At 42.0% G+C, this 17,500-nt stretch overlaps 1 protein-coding gene across 1 annotated transcript in view; it reads left to right on the top strand.

The window, feature by feature from the left end:
• The window catches only part of CPLX1 (complexin 1), a 128,244-nt gene extending 113,032 nt beyond the window's left edge, over positions 1-15,212 (top strand). The window contains exon 4 of the mRNA XM_080574881.1: positions 10,241-15,212. Coding sequence (XP_080431007.1) covers positions 10,241-10,438 — 198 coding nt within the window. The 3' untranslated portion in view covers positions 10,439-15,212. The remainder of the gene's footprint in view (positions 1-10,240) is intronic.
• The last annotated feature ends 2,288 nt before the right edge of the window (positions 15,213-17,500 follow it).

The following is a 17,500-nucleotide window of genomic DNA, read 5'->3' as shown; positions in this document are numbered from 1 at the left end:
AGGATGTGGACTTGATAGAACAGGTCCAGAGGAGAGACGTGAAGTTGATTAGAGGGCTGGAGCACCTCTCCTTTGAAGACTGGCTGAGAGAGCTGGGACTGTTCAGCCTGGAGAAGAGAAAGCTCTGGGCTGACCACACTGCAGCCTTTCAATACTTAAAGGGGGCTTATAAAAAAGATGGAAAGCAACTTTTTACATGGGCAGATAATGATAGGACAAGGGGGAGTGGTTTTAAACTGAAAGTGTGGATTTAGGTTAGATTTTAGGAGAAAGGTGGTGGTGAGGCACTGGAACAGGTTGCCCAGAGAAGCTGTGGATGCCCCATCCCTGGAGGTGTTGAAGACCAGGCTGGATGGGGCTTTGAGCAATTTGATCTAGTAGAATGTGTCCCTGCCCATGACAGGGGAATTGGAACTCAGCGATCTGTAAAGTCCTTTCTAACCCAAGCCATTCTGTGATTCTATGCAGCCACAAGCAATTCTTGGGGAGATGGTGCCACTGGAGGATGTAAGGGTCTCAAATAATAGAAGCCATGTCTACAAGTGATCTTTGCTCCCAGAAATGCTGGTTGAAAGACTCTGATGCACCCCAAGAAAATGGCCTGAGTAGGTCTGCTCCTGAATGGTGGAGCCTCTGTTAACAGGTCACCTTTGCAGGATCCCCTAACATTCTTAAGTATCCCCTTCCCAAACTTTACTTTATTATTGGTCATAAAGCATAAAGGGTCAGCACACCTGAGCTGACTGTGGGAGCCCATAGTACCTGTGTAGTTCTGACACTGCATGAAAGAGCTTAGACTTAAATGGATAAATAGAGGGGCAAAAATATTCTCCTCCTGTTAAAAGCCTGCTCAGAAGTTTTCTGGGGACTGCATCTTTCTCCCTTTCTATAGCAACTCCTTGAACCTCACGCCAGGGATAAATGAACTGATTAGAAAGATGAGAAGAGAAAATGGAAGAGAGTAGAAAGGAGGGTAGGAGCAGACAAAGAGGAGACTCAGCAGACAAAATGGCCTTATGCCAGCTGATAATATTTCATGAACATCCGAAAAGTACCCTAGATGTACACCACTGGGGATCTAGCGCTTTGAAAAGCTATCATGTTTGTAGCTGCTGGCTGCTTTTCTTTGTAGTCTTGCTAGGACAGGAGCAACTCTGAAGATGATTATCCAGCCTCATAATCTGTTTCTTAGTCTGTTTCTTAGTCCTCATAGTCTGTTTCTTCACCACAGCTTAGTCTACTCATTACCACTGCCCAGATTAGTTTTCCTTCTGTCATTACCCTAGGTGTTCCACAGTGCTGTTTTTAGAAAGGGCTGTACATGTGAGGAGGAAAACATACTGAAAAAGTGCTCCAGAAGCAGTGTCTGTCCCTATGTCTATCTCTATTTCTATCTCTATTTCTGTCATCTCCAAACAGTCTTTATGCCAATCAGTATACAAATCATCCTCCCACTGCTATGCCTTAAAAACTGCAAACTGCGAAGTGGCCAGCCTGCTGTGCTCCCTGACCTCTGCATCTTTCTATCTCAGTTTGCTGAGTCAGCCTTGGAGTAATGGACAAAAGCAGCAGTGAGCTGCTTTTTTTTTTTTTGGCTGTTGCATTGGTCCAGGTCTTTGCATGCCTCCAAGGTGGCCCATGTTTCCCTAAGCACATTTGTACAAAGGTGGAGTTGGAAACTACATTTGACAGTTTAGGATATGCCAAATAATGGAGACATTTTGTAATACCGGTCAGCCTGCTGAGAAAGGCAGGCATGGTTTGGAGATGACCAGCTGCCTGGGTCAACTATTACACCTACAGACATATGCATGTGCATTGCATATGCAATGGGACCACCTTTTTCATCTGCTATCAGCTAGCACAGAGGACTTGATCATCCCAGACTGATCACAGTACAGAAGAAATAACCGTGGGAAGAATATTCCAATTCACCTGCTGTAAACACAGGCAGTTGTCAGCTGTTTTCCTAGCAAGCTGGGGAAGTAGGTATTCAGCAGCACAAACCTGTCACTTCCTGACAGTGCAGTGTGTACCGATAGAAGACCTTTGTCATTATCATTCAAGGGCAATCTGCAGTGTTGTCATTTGCGTTTCTGCTTTGGACTCTCAAACCAACTTTGTTTTAAAGGCTTTCTGTCCAGCCATGAGTTTTGTCTTTTAGCCTCTGCAAAACACAGAAACAATTGCACAGCTTTCATGGTGTCATTGATTAGCCCTGCTTGTGGAGGCAGCTCACCAGAATATAAAATGGTTGACCCCTACCTGAAGTAATTCCTCCTGCAAGTCCATTCCTTTCATGACAGTTCTGCTAGATCTTTAAAACAAGCTGAATTACTTGGTCAAGCAATTACTTGGTCAGTGGGTTACAAAAGAAACTAGAGAACCCAGGAGCGCTAGCTGAGTTCCAACACAGTCTTCAATATTCCTAGGGTTTTTGTGGTGAATCCCTGAATTAGGTTCTGACTTGAGGCCTCTGTACTGTTAGTCCAGTGAATGTTCACAGTAATCAATGCACTAGCAATTCATGAAGTGTCTTTTACGAATGTGCAAAATTGTTCTTGTTCTGTTCTCTGAATTCAGTCCTTGAAAAATTCCCCTGCCCAAAATGGGATAAAGATCTCAGAAATTGTAACATCAGCAATAGAGTTTTTCTACCTTAATTTGGTTGCCCAAGGAGAAGACCTTCAGGCTGGTTAAAGTGCAATATTTGTTTAACTTTTGATACATGATTCTGATGTTTTGAGTTGAAAAGCCTAACTTTCTTTTTTTTAAGTTTACACAAAATAAAAAATATGAAGGACCATTTCAAATAAATAAAGTATTTTTGGCTTACAGGATTGTCATATCCTGGTCTTTTTTCAATTCCCTTTTCCAAAAATGTTCTGAAGCACGAAGCATAACTACTTTGTTGAACAACATTACTGCAAAGTCTCTCTTTGTGCTTAATGAAAACTACTCTGTTAAAAAAAAGAGCAAACAACAACAAAAAACAGGAAAGTGCTGTACACATGCCATATTTACACAAAAGATGTTCTGGGTCAGGCTAGAGCAAGCAATTTACATTATGACTAAAATAAGTGAAGAATATCTGTGGCTTCTTTTTTCTTGAGGTGTATGGATTGCCAGCTTTTAACTGTGCAAGAGCACTGTTCAGACTCTTCTCTCTTTCTGTCTCCTGCCTTAGCCAATGCCATATAAATTAGATATCTGGTAACTGGCAGGAAAGAAGCCTTTCTGATATAAGAGACCTGATTTTTCACCATTTACTTTGGTTTAGTAATTTATAAGAAAAAAAAGAGTACTCAGTGAGGAAAGGAAAAAGCAGAATCAACAGCAGGTTCATAATGAAATAACAAGCTTTGGCACCACTCAAAAAAGGGATCAGAGTGGTCAGAGCATGCACCAGGGTCTTCGCAGGTGGTAGCTTTGGGCGTTGGATGTAGTGATCTACTGGGATTTCTCCCTCTGTCTCGACAAATTTGGCTTTGCTCCATTGTTAGAAACATCTGTGAGCTTCAGTGCCATATCCTTCCATTGCCGTGGAGGCAATTTACTTAATGGGGACAATGATTTCCTAGGAATTACCTGAGGATTATTTAACAACTCTTCACAAAATGCTCTGAGAATGGAAAGCAAGACTCTAAGACAAAGATATGAATGTTTTTGCTTATGCCAAAGATAGCATGTGCTTTTTTTTTTTCCTTCAGCAAAATATATGTATGAAATTTTGTGTACATAAGCAGATGCAGAAATGTTGAGCATGACTCATGTTAGCAATCATCGCAGCTCAGTTTTACATGGGGAAGACACAGGAAATGGAGGTTTCCTATAACAACAGCTGGTATTCTATATATACATCACAACAAAGGCCTCATTTTCATAAGGCTATGTCCGCAAATAGTATGCCATTATTCAAAAGGAATATATTTTCACTTTTTGGAGATAAATATCTTGAGTATTAGTTTCTGCTTTGCATAGGCTACAAACAATACATTGGATAGAATAATGAAATAAACAAGCTGCTGAAGAGCGAAACTCTTTGACATGGTCATAGAAAGGAAATTCAGTATGGAGATACCCTGGAATAGCTATATTAATATTGTATTCATTTTAACTTGTTACAGTTAGGGCTTCTATTTCTGACATGTTCACCAAGTTCAAATTTAATTTAATATCAGGTAAATTAAGTGGCATAGTAGCATGCCACTGAGGCAAGTTTATGCAGAAAACAGAAGACCATAAAGCTCTTCATACCATGTAAAAGCATGAAAGTTCTTCATACTTAGCCTTTTCAGAAAAATCACAGCATATTGTGTAAATCAAAAGGGAATACTCAAAGTAGTCCCATCATTTTGAAGGTAAAGGAAAGGAGACAATTTTTTTTTTCCACTGCCTGTGATGGGCTGCAGGGGGACAGCCTGCTCCACCAGGGGCCTCTCCCTGCACAGGCCGCAGGGGAAGTGCTGCTGCCTGCCTGGAGCACCTCCTGCCCTCCTGCTGCACTCACCTGGGGAGCTGGGGGGCTGCAGGGCTGCTTCTCACTCCTCTCTCTCCCAGCTGCTGTGGCACAGCAGTCTGTTCCCTTTCTTAAATCTGCTCTCACGGAGGCCCCACCCAGCATCACTGATGGGCTCAGCTCTGGCCAGCTGTGGGTCTCTTTTGGAGCCGGCTGGAGCTGGCTCCTGTCTGACATGGGGCTGGACTCTTCTCTGGGAGAAAAGCAGCCTTCCCCACTATCAAAACCTTGTCCTGAAAACCCAGTACTCTACATGTGCTCTTGGCAGAAGGCTTCATGAGTCAATAACAGGAAGATTGGAAGAACACCAGGTTGGCGTTCCCTTTGGTAATGACGGAGAAAGAATAGCAGGACAAATAATAAGTGAAGCCCAACAGGACAGTTGAAAGAGAAATCTTTTTCTTATACCTGTGTCTTTTCACTTTTCCATATTTCTTTGATTTAAAAAGCCATTTCAGAATGAATCAGGTAACACATGAGGATAAATCTTTTAATGGTAAATGCTTGCAAAGTTCCAGATTAGGTGAGAATTCTCCAGCAGCTGAGGTCTCTAAGAAAAAGACATGTTCAGGTCAAGATGACCCCTGAGGTAGTAGGGTGGGCAAGTTGCCCTCTGATTGTCTTCTCTGAATATATATTTTCAACTTTGGCTGATAATTATGTTCTTGTTGTTGTTGTGGGTTGGAATGTGAATTAAATTTCATAGACAGGGCTGTGTAAGAAGAGAAAAGGTGTCCTATAATTTGTATATGAAGCAAGATAAGAAACGGGCATTGAAATCTCTCAGATATCTTTTAAAAGCTCAACAAGTGAATAAAACAGCAGTTACAGAGATGGCCGTATTGGCTACATCTGTTCATAGACTCAGCAACCACACAAAACCACAAATTCCCTGAAGAGAAATGTAACCAGCATCACCCATATGCCAAACTTTTCCTAGAAATGTAAACTGTTAGCTGATATGCAGCATTTTTTCTTGGGATACAGACTGAAGACTAATTTTGGGCTTCTCAGAGCACCTTGGGAAGAGTTTTTTTCTCAGTGAAACAGCAACATTGCCAATCATCCACAGTGAAGACAACCGTGAACAATTCCCATCACCACAGATGGTGCACAGCTGTGTTGTGGGGTGCCTTTATGCACACCTCCAGATACCAACCATCCAGATGTAGCCACAGTAGAGGAGCCTTGGGGGAATTTAACCACCCTGACATCTGCAGGAGAGACAACGCAGCAGGGCATATGTAGGATCCATCTGAATACCAGGAAAAACTTTCCTGTGTGAGTGACAGAGCACTGGCACAGGTTGCCCAGAGAGCTTGTGGAGTCTCCCTCCATGGAGATCCTCAAAAGTCACCTGGACATGGTCCTGGGCAACCTGCTGTAGGTGTCTGTGCTTGAGTAGTGGGTTGGACCAGATGAACTATAGAGGTCCCTTCTGACTTTAACAATTCTGTGATTCTCTGACTTGGTTGGCAGCTGCTACTAGCCATGGCATGTGCTGGTCACAGAATCCTAGAAATCACAGGATCACAGAACCATTCACGTTGGAAAAGACCTCTAAGTTCATCTAGTCCAACCTTTAGATGGGTCAGATGGGTCCTCCTAGGATGTGCTTTTCCACCACGGAATTACAGCTCTCAGAAACTTCATGGATTTGTCTTCGCAAAGCATTATAACATTCAGCTGCATCCCGCTGCCCACTGCAGGCTTCACATGACACTCTGTGTCATTCTGTGTGAACCTTGTGCTAGTCAGAGTTGTGAACACATCAAGCTAGCCAAGGGAACATGGTTCCTTCTCTACTGAAAAGATTAAAGCATTCCCTTGTTTACCTTCCTTACATTCACAGCAGCTGACACTGCAAGTATGTTCTGCAAGACCTGTGCGAAGCAAGCAGCAAGAGCACCAGTCCTCATTATCTGCGTGTCCATGTATTAGGAGGGAAGAAAATTGTGCAGTGAAAGTTCCCAGTGGTGAAAGAAGCTTTATATGTGACCTTATAAAGTATATACATAGTGATACATAATAGTTTATACAGACTTACAAAACATGCTAGTTCAACCATGGAAATCGCAGATACAATTATGTATGTTATGTTTGTTTAAGTTTGGAAGTATGCAATATGATATGATTATGTTTAAATATTGCAACTGGCAGCATGTGACTGCAATAATCTTAACAGCATACAATCACAGTAAATATTAGTAGGATAATGTTGTGGTTATTCTAAGCTTCTCCAGTTCCCAAGGTCTCCCAAGGTCAGCAAGACCACTCTGTTGCTTGAGGACCCATCCAGGGTACAGAAGTCCCAGGGGCATCTTGTGCAAGTCAGTGGGCTAAGATGTTCACCTTAGCAGCAGGTTGTTCTCAGACACCTAGATTCTCTGCACTGGGTATCTTCTGCTGGTCCCATCCTGCACCTTTGGAGTTGTCTCTGTATTTCTCTCAAAACTCCATGACCATGCCTTTCCGTATTTCCTTAGCTTCTCCAAGGAAATCACCTGATCCTAAGGAGTCAGTTCCAAATCTAACCCACAGACAACCGTTCATTTGAACCTTAATTCCGTCTGTCTTCCTGAGGAGTCGGCTCCAGCACTGACCCAGAGATAAGCAGTAACTTTCTGCAGGTGTCTTAACTATGATGTTACTGAATTATTTATCCTGTGACCTAGATATTTGCTAGATAGATTTGTTCATGTTTAGCAAGCAGTGGTAACTTGTCATAAGTAATACTAAGTATATTTTTACTGCGTTTACATTTTAGCTGCAATGGCACCTTGGCTCATCAGTCCCCCTATTCCCTATTACCCTTAGTGCCATTAGAGTTAGATCTAATTCCCAACCTGTCTCTGGATCATGCACTTGCTTCTGCTTCCTGTGCAAAGCAGAAGTAAAAGTGGAATTAAGTTATAGGTCAATGGCAGCCTTGTTAGCCTGCTCCTTTCCTGACGTGCAGTCAATGAGTGAGGGGTAAAGTTTCCACCTGATGTCTGAGGACTCCAGCCTACCAGTTTTTTACCAACATATGATGCAGTGCAAACAATCCTCACGTAACAGCGTAGTAAGGACTTTAGGAGCCAGAGGGTAGTTTAAAATGCTATTAACTATATGGTGGCATAAATGAAGGTCAAGCAGATAATCACACAAATGCAGCTTCTGATATTAAAATTTGTGGGGCTGGACTTTGAGAAAAAGATGAAATTGTTCTCATCCTTCACATGTTTTGGAGGTAATGCAATATTCTCCCATCCTCAGGAACGCCAGAGAATGAAAAAAGTTCTTTTTTTTTTTTTTTTATATGTATACATATATTTCAGTTACGTATTGACTTACCATAAAATATTTAAAGTGAAGACACTGAGATGCTTGTTTTAATTTTGTACCTGTTACTTCAGGACTCTCTGTAATACGACTTCACCTGAAGCAATTTCAATCCTAAAAAATACCATTTTATTCACCTGCAAATTACACAGCATTATGTTTTTATTATAAACAGCATTAAAAACTACCACCATCTTTAAGGTATAACCCTGAATAAGCAGTAAGACTGGCCATATACTGTAAGAACTAAGGTCAGTCTAGCACCATGCAATCCACTGAGGGCCATCAGTAGAGGCTTCCTAAAGAAAGGTATAAGAACAGGCTGACAAATACAGTCCTAATTCCTTCATATAAACACTGAGCTTCCCTCTGTCCTAGTACACAGTAGCACTTGAGTGGTTGTTTTGTTCCGCAGTTTCCTGTGCCCTGGCTGTTTGTTCAACAAGTTCATGAGCTATAGAGTCCACTGGCCATGAGCTCGTAATTGTACTGAGACGGAGGATTTGACAGCTGCAGAGGTCTGGTGGGTTATTGTGATTTGTGCTGTCTCCACTACTTCTCTTCTCCTGTAGATGGTAAAGCAAGGTCATGTCTGTAGATAAAAGATGCTGAGAAACTCCTGGGGACATTTACCTGTAACTTGAGAGGGACAAGTCAGCCATACACAGTCTGCAGACTTGCAGCGCGTCTCATTTCCCCTGCAGTGTTGGCTACACTATGTTGGATCTTCTTTTTTAGTGTTCAGCCCTGTGGCTGCAAATCAATGAGACGCTTCCTTTGCCTCAGATCATCATTTGTCTTGAGCATCTCTCCCATGAAATCTGGTGTGACTGGCATCCACTGGGTATAAAAATTGTAAGATAAATGTCATTAATGAACATTTTGGCTTGGAAGAACTGATTTAGAGAACTTGTTTTTTTTGAAGTTGCTGGTTTCAACCTTGCAGACTGTCATCCCAAATACGAATGATGACTATTGATACTGAGAAAATACTGAACACTTTGTACCAACACAATTCTTTGATCTTTTTGAAATCATATCTAATTTTCTTTTCAGAGGTCCTTGTTCATACAATGTGTTCTGCTAGCTTTTGCAGGGCTTAGGTTGGTTAGTTACCTCACAGTTCCAATATACTGAGAGCAATCTTAATTCCATTTTGGTACTGTAATTAATATTTAGGCAGAAATAAAGGAGCGGCTCTTACACAGCAAGAGTTTTGAAGCTGGCAGCTGTTACAGCAAACTTGAATGCCCTTCCCCTTCCTCACAAAGGTCAAATGCCTCTCTAATGTAGCTGAACTGAAATAATTGTAAGTGATAAAGAAGGTAGCTTGCAGGTATCCTTGTTGCTATAGATTTACATGTGACAGTTTGAGTTGATTTTATTTTCATCATCTATCACTATAATCTCTAAAATTTCAGTGCAAACACTTTTGCTGAAATGTATGGAGGCTGAGGAGTGATGAGAGCTGGTGGTGCAGAAATTATTTTCCTTGGACATGCCTCCAAACTAGAAGTTGGAAAGAAAATCCCAGTCACTGTGGGAGTAGGGATACTACAGCACTTCTCTGCCCAGTCTGATGTAGTCAGGCATATCTTTACTCTCCCATTAAATCTAGCATTTTGAATATAAAATCATAAAATGAAATTCTGGTTATTCATGTAAAGTCATAGTTTCATGCTATCATAGTTCATACTTTCATTGTTTAATTCTCAATGGGAGGGGCAAATTTCAGGTATCCATTATACTTGCAGTCATAAAGATGTTTCCCTCCAGACAGCATGTCAGCTTTACTCCAAGAAGTGTAGAGTTTGGTGTGCACATACAGTCAGAATTTCTTATGAAGGTTCGTTTTCATTGAGAGGTCTTTCTGTCCCAATTATACCAAAAGAACAGGAATGGGCTGGTATAGAAAATCTCCCACATGAGATTGTCTAAAACTGTCATTTTTACTGCAGTCTGTCCTTTCTGGTTCGCTTTATTTTGTTGAGAATAGTTTTTTGTGTGTTTCTGTTTTGTTTGGTTGGTTGGTTGATTGTTTCTGAAGTTTTGCCTCATCCATAATCCTTTACTGTAAAATGTTGCAGATGGAATTTCAAAATCATTTCAGATGAAGAGCTTGAGCATCAGACTTGGTAATAGGAAAGGGTAGGTTCAACAGCAGTAGAGTAACACCCCAAAACTGTATTAACACACAGAGCTGGTACTGTCTTTGTTAGACCCACAGCTATATAGTCCCAGATTCTCTTCCATACTTGTTTCTGAGTGATCTGAGCATCTGACTGTCCTGTTCTGAGAGAGCTGCCTGTCCACTGGGCTGTATATAGGGAAGAGTTAGGACTTCATCTGCCATCCTGTCCAGTGTGCAACTGACAATGTGTTCTCTCTCTCCTGCAGTATGGGATAAAGAAGAAGGAGGAAAAGGAAGCAGAGGCCCAGGCTGCACTGGAAGCTAATGCTGAAGGGAGTCTGACACGTCCAAAGAAGGCGATCCCTCCTGGCTGTGGGGACGAGGAGGAGGAGGAAGAAGAGAGCATTCTAGACACAGTCATCAAATACCTACCAGGGCCCCTGCAGGACATGTTCAAGAAGTAACACCTGCAGACTGTTAGATGGGCACTAACAGTACTGCAAAGGATTTCTCTTTTGCCCAGTGGGGATTTACAATCTTGCCATCCATCACGCAGCCCCGCCCGCCTCTACCCTCTACTGCTCACTAGGAGTTCCTTCGCTTCCCATTCCCCTCTGCCTATTCCCTTTCCCTCTACCCCAAGACTCATCCGTTCCTTTTTTGTACATAGTTATATCCAGTAGATGCCTCTGAATTGATGTAAAGATTAAAAAGCTGCAGACTACACAACTTTTATTATAAGCCATAGTAATATGTATGTTAAATAAGGCAACTGTACATTAAGCATAGAAAAGGAACAACTTCACATGCATTTTGACCCAAAGCAGGAAGAAGTGTTCACTAAGTGTGAACAGTGGCCTCTTTAGTTTTCTTTAATTATTTTTATTATTATTATTGATAATAATTATTAGTTATTTTTATTAATGTTCTTGTTGATTGGGTCACACTAGCCATTTGTTGTTGACCACATCTACCCTTGGAAAGAACGTCTCAGTTCTCCCGTGGAATCGGAGCTTTTCAGTTTTAATTCCATCACTGGCATAAATAAGAGATTATTTGGAAGGTAAATCATGCGTGGCTTACACAGCTGACATCACTCAGAACTGTGGAAGAAGTGAGTCATCTGCCTTCAGATGCTGGCAGAAATTAAATGCCTCAGAATCTAAGCAAGAGTCGTGCCACTTTGGGAAGTAGCCATACACTTAACTTGAATGAGTAGATTTCGTCTAACAGGGGCCATACAGAGAGCTGGAACCACAGTGAGGTGTGTGGTGCTCTGTTAGAGGACCTCCCCACCCTTTTGAAGTCAATGTCCAAGAATTTTTGTCACTTCAATTAACTAAACTTCCTCATTCTGCCCAGTGCCGTATGCTGCAATCTCATTCACAGCAGTGCTTTCACGACAGACATTTGGTCTTCAGCATATTGTTACTGCTGTGTCCTGCCCACCCTTCTCTGCAGTTGTGGGAGGGAGTGGTGGCCTGAATGTTAGATATGGCCCTGAAGATCCAGAAATCTTAAGTTTGCCTCCTTTGTCTCATGCTAAGTTACTCTGCTGCCTTGAGGAGGTCACTTATTTTTCTGCCCTATTTTCTCCAGCTGTAAAATGTAGGTTTCAGTCAATACCTACTGTAAAGGGATATAGTAAGGATGAATTGCACAATGCTCCTCTAGTGCTGTGCAGGAGCTAATTAGTATTATAACAGTGTGGGGCATCCATTGATTCTAGTAAGGTGGGAAAAAATATCTATTATCTTTAAAGCCTTTCCTAGACACAGATATTTTCCAGTACAGCACTACAAGCATTGAGTAACTGCAAAAGAAAAGCCAAATTGTACTGGAGAAGTTGACTTGCTAGTACACACACAGAGTTGCATATACACAGACTTATTTTGAACACAGTCACTAAGTTATCTGGCCTGTTATCTGAAGAACTGATCCTATGTTTTTGCATTTGGCCACATCTCTGCATAGCTGCTGCAAGAGCATCACAGCATCCCAGTCTCACAATCTTGTAGGAGAATCGTTGTTTTCCTGGCAAAATTAGCATTGTTTGTCCCTGTCATGGGAGCAACATGTCTTTCCTAAGTACCTGAAACAGATTTGGAAGCAAATATATGCTTTCTACTGACAACAAAAAGGAATGCAATCTGAAATACCTCATTATGTACCTAAAATAAAGCATTTTACTCCAATGGAACTTCTTTACTTCACTTGTTCAGCAGAACTGAGTTTAGGCAAAGATTCCAGTACTTCCCTGAATAAATTTTAAAAGTTATTTATCATCCTTTCAAGTTAGCAGAAGCATCATAGTTAAGGCTTGTTACCTTAACTATGTAAACTAATATGAACTAATGTGAACTCTGTTTTTTAGCACATCTCTAAGTAAGGAGAAGCTGTTATGAAACAAAAGAAATATATTTTGTCCTCCTCACCCATTTATTATTTGGGTGTACCAGCAGTCCTTGCTGCTTTCCAACTTGCTTCAGTCCTAAGCTTCTACCAAATCCAAGGTGGAGGCTGAGGACATTTGATCTGCAAGTCAGAACCAGCTGATAAAGAAGCAACCCATTTCAAGTTGGACCTACAAACAAGACACATTCAGTCTTGTGCAAGCTGCAATGGGTTTTGCAGGGGAGAGAGAAGGCAGGTTTTACTCTTTCAGATGTCAGTGTGTTTTTTGCCCTAATTTTCATTTAAAGCAAGATGTGTGTCTCCCGCTAAGACTTTAATGACCCAGAACACTCTTTATCTCTTTATCAATGCTTGGGTATAGCACAGTAGTGCTGAGCAATTTATCATTTTCTAGGGAGAGTGTCCTGCTCACCCCATGCAAATTCAGCAACTACTAATTTAAGCCTGTTTAAGTAGACCTCAAAGAACTGAAAATTCTCCTGTCACAAAGGCAGCAGCTATTTTTGGTGCTCTGAGAGGGAACTAAATCCAACACCCCTGAAAACTAAAAGGCAGACAGCCAGGCTCTTTGCTTCATTGGCAGTGAAATCTACAGACATGCCAACATCAAAACTTCCGAAACACTCTGACAAATGTCAGTGGCCTACGTTCTCTAATGCATAAGTAGAAGCAGCATACATGTGCCCTTGCTGAAAGGAATATATCTGTTCCTGTTCTCCCCTGGCCTTGTTCTGGAGGAGTCTACAAACAATCAATCAATCAAACAAACAAGAAGATGAGCTCATTCTGCTTTGCTTTGGACTTATTTCTAAGACTTGCTTGTTGACCTTTCCCTAGCCCCCATCATGGACTCACTTCATCCATCCAAATACTGTCCCTGGGGTAGAAGCAGGGTTTGATGCCTGGTGTCCTCTTTATTGGAGGGTACTGCCAGTTGTTTAGTTGATTGTTGTTTTTCACAGTCTCGCTGACACCTTGATGGGTAGCTGTGTGCACATGTGTGTGGAAGATGAAGAAAAGGGAGGAGAGAGGGCCAGGAGAGAGAGAAAGGAAGAGTATTTGGTATTATTTTTTTCTAACTGCGCCTCAACAGCTGTGTCATCGACTGACTGGTCTAAGTCAGGATCTTGCATGGCCTGTGCTCAAATATCACAGGCAAGTAATGGTGTTCCTGCACTTACAGTATTAAAAATAAGGTATTTTATTCTGTGAGCTGTGCTCCTGAGCTGTGTGAACATCCAGACCCAAACTCTGAAAAAGGCCATGAGAACTCTAAGCTGAGTTTAGTACGCTGCAAGCTAGGCTCACAGAGCAGGAGGGAAAGGAGAGGGGTCTTATTAAGTAATGCTTGCTGAGTGTTTTTCATTGTGGGAGCTTCCTGGCCCAGCTGTGCCATCACTTCTTTACCTTAGCTCTCCAGACTAACAGCAGCCCTTTCTCCATGGACAACTTAGAGCTCAGTCAGGTGTGAACTGCTGGTTTTCCTTTTAATTTTCCTTTTCTTTCAATAAACGCATGTGACAGAAGACCTACCACAGGTACTGGGCAGGTTTTACTGGTTTCGCATCACATAACTTTTGGCACTTTGCATGAGTTCTGGACTTCTTCCCAAGTCATTCCTCCCTCCCCAAGGTGCCTAAGCTACTCTGAACAGACTCAAAAGCAGGCACTGCCCCTTCCCTGGTGCCCGTCCTTTTCCCTTCCCACCCTGAAGTGCCAGCATTGTGCCTGACACCTTTGGCACATGTATGGATGTGAGAAGCATTGTCTCAGACACCTTCCCCCTCAGCACTCAAGCAGGTGTTGAAGAACTTAAGACCAAAGAGAAGTATGGTTCATTGTCTGGATTCTGAATTTCTCTTTGTCATTTCATGCCATTGTTTTATTTGCATCTCTGGTCTGTTCAAACTCAGGTGTATGAGTTTTGTTTGTTGTTGTTTTTTTCTTTTTTTTTTTGTTTTGCTTTTTGTTATGTTTTGTTTGGGGGGAGGGTTGTTAAATAGTTTTTATTTATACTGAAAGGTCGGTGGCTAGACACTGCAGCCATTTTCCTCCACAGCTCCAAGACCTTTCTGGCTACTAAAAAATGTCAAAGGGCCTCCACCTTTTGGAGTGCAAATAATTGAGTTTGCCATTGACCTTTGTGAACTCACATATATCTTTAGAGAAAGCCATATGAAATCAGACTGCAATATTAATTATAAATGATACTCTTGTGTTTAAAATAAAATGAGATACGAGATCATGTGCTAGATCACTTTGGAGTTCCTCTGTCTATGTTTCTAGTACCGTATGTTGGCTTAGGTCCTTCCTAGCCCCTCTCCTTCATCAAGAAACACCATACCAATGCTGCTGAATACATCTTTTTGCCAAGCTTACTGTGCTAGAATAAGCGTTGTTAGAAATCAGCTGTTGTGACCTCAAAGTAACGTCTTATGTATCTGAAACTTGTCTGTATCCATTCTGAATATGTTATCAAGATACCGTTTCTTCATGTGCTGAGTTAGTAAAATGTTTCAGTACTGCCATTAAAAAAAATTGCTTATTTTCTCTCTCTCCCCCCCCCTCTCGCTCACACACATGCACAGAGCAAAACTCAATCTAACAATGCATTTTCTAGTAGAAATGCTTCCCAGCGTTCTTTAAGATGCATGCAGTACCCTCCAAGCAGCCAGATTATTTAAAGTAGAAACTTTGTGAATGTAAATTTCATTTGTTATTTGCCTGCTGCTTTTTCCTGCATGATGTGGGTAAATGGTATGATGTTCTTTTTAAATGGAATCACAGACAATAAAAGAAAAAAAAACCACAAAGGTGATTTCATACATTTTTGCAGTGCTTTCCTGTGAAATTCTTACCAGGCTACAGTGGGAAATGAGTGAAAGTAATTTTGTTGATGCACAAATAGAACAGAAACATAACTGAGGAGAAACGTGGACATTATTTTAATGGAGGTATTTATTTATTTATTAATTTGTCAAAAACTTATAAGATTTGGCATCTAGATATGATTACCAAAATTTTAATGTAAGTTTTGCTATTACAATTTAGTTGTCTTTAGGAAGAACAAAGCAGCATTCCTGTGAACAAACTACAGTCATCTGACAATGGTTATGTGCAAGCACGTTTGAATCTTAAAATCAAAAGAGTGAAAAACTGATTTGCAATGATAACAACTTTACCACTGGATCCAGAACTTGTGATATACATAAAACTCGCTGAGTGGCAAGTTGCACACAGCTTATCCTCATTTTACTGCCTCAGGGACAAGTCAGAAGTTGTGATGTTGAGCATAAAAGTACTGCATCATGTTAGAAAAAAGAAAGTGAAATAAGCATCTCATAGGAAATATTGATACTCTTTCCCATAGGAAAACTCTTCTTTGGGACCATTGCACGCGTGAGTTTTTTTTTTTTAATTCATTTTTATTTTTACAGTCAGAAGATACAACCACAAGGTTTTCACAGAGAATCAGCCCATATTATCTGCATCCCACAATACTTACTCAGACTGAGCCCAATGCTGCTATGACCAATACATGCCAGTGCCACTGCCATGTGTGTTTGCAGGGGCAAGCTCTTTATTTGCTCTAAGCTCCATGTGAGGTCTGTGTTTGAGGAAATTAATAGATCAAGAAGGTACTTTTCACTGGCTCCCCTAAGAAACAGCCAGCTTGAGGAACCCCCGTTCCCTGCACTGTGGCTTCTTCCCCAGACATGCAGCGCATGAGACTCTTAATCTCAGGGTCAAACAAGCACTGTGGTGGTTTTACTCGGGTGGGCAGCTGAGCTCCCCCCAGATCCCTGCTCCTGCGTGGGCTCCTGTCCATGGGCTGCAGCTCTGGCCTGGGGCCTGCTCCTGCGGGGGCTCTCCATGGCCCGCAGCCTCCTCCAGGCCACATCCACCTGCTCAAGCAGGGGCTCCTCCACTGGGGGGCTGCAGCATGGAGATCTGCTCTGTGTGGGACCCATGGGCTGCAGGGGGACAGCCTGCTCCACCAGGGGCCTCTCCCTGCACAGGCCGCAGGGGAACTGCTGCTGCCTGCCTGGAGCACCTGCCCTCCTGCTGCACTCACCTGGGGGGCTGCAGAGCTGGTTCTCACCCTTCTCTCTCCTAGCTGCTGTGCAGCAGCATCTTTTTTACCCCTTTTTAAATCTGCACTGACAGAGGTGCAGACAACATCACTTACTGGCTCAGCTCTGGCCAGCAGCAGGTCCCTTTGGAGTTGGCCCTTATGTAACATGGGGCAGCTGCTGGGCTCTGCTCACAGAAACAACCCCTGCAGCTCCCCACTACCAAAACCTTGCCACGTAAACCCACTACAACACAGAATAACCTTATCAGAGCAGTGTGTTCCCCGAGAGGGTTTAGATACCAAAGAGGGAAAACAGCTGATTTTGACAGGCTTCATTCTGCAGTGGAGGTAAATTGTTTCTGGAACCAACATCTCCTTTATTATTAAAAATATGCAGAAAGATAATTCCAGTAATTAGGCTGGTGCAATCTACTTTTCCCCACTTTAAAAGCACACTTTGTCAGGTAAAACATTCTTGAGTGGAACACGATGAAGAAATCAGCAGGCATATCATGAGTGGTTATGGTGAAAAAGCACTCCAGTTATGGAGGTGCCATAACTTCCAGAGTGATCTCTGTTCTAGACATTAGTTTTAGGATGCAATGTGCAGCGGTCTTACAAGCTCCCAATGCTCACTGACAGCAATGGAGGCACAGACTACATTCCTGGGGAAGATACCCGACTTCTAAATGAAAAGGCAATACAGAACAGCATTGTGTCATCATCGTGTGTTGGCATACTAGGAGTATGCCAATTAAAAAATATCAGCCAAGATTTTTAGTGCTCTCTCTCCAAACTCTTCCTCCCTTCATGTAAAACAAGACTATAACTGCACTCGGATATTCCCTGTGAACAGTGGCTCTGCTACATCCTGTCTCTGGTGATTTTAGAGACGTCTTGAGATAGGTGCTGAAGCTACAATTAAAAAAGGCAAATGGCTAGAGCATGTGATGTCAAATACCCATACTCTCTTGAACTTTCAGTATTTAAAGGGAAGTAGAATTCTGCTAGGTCTGTGGAATGTCAACTTTTTTTT

This window comes from Anser brachyrhynchus (assembly GCF_964034855.1).
Source record: "Anser brachyrhynchus genome assembly, chromosome: Z".
Classification (NCBI taxonomy): domain Eukaryota; kingdom Metazoa; phylum Chordata; class Aves; order Anseriformes; family Anatidae; genus Anser; species Anser brachyrhynchus.
This window is presented reverse-complemented; position numbering and strand designations above follow the sequence as displayed.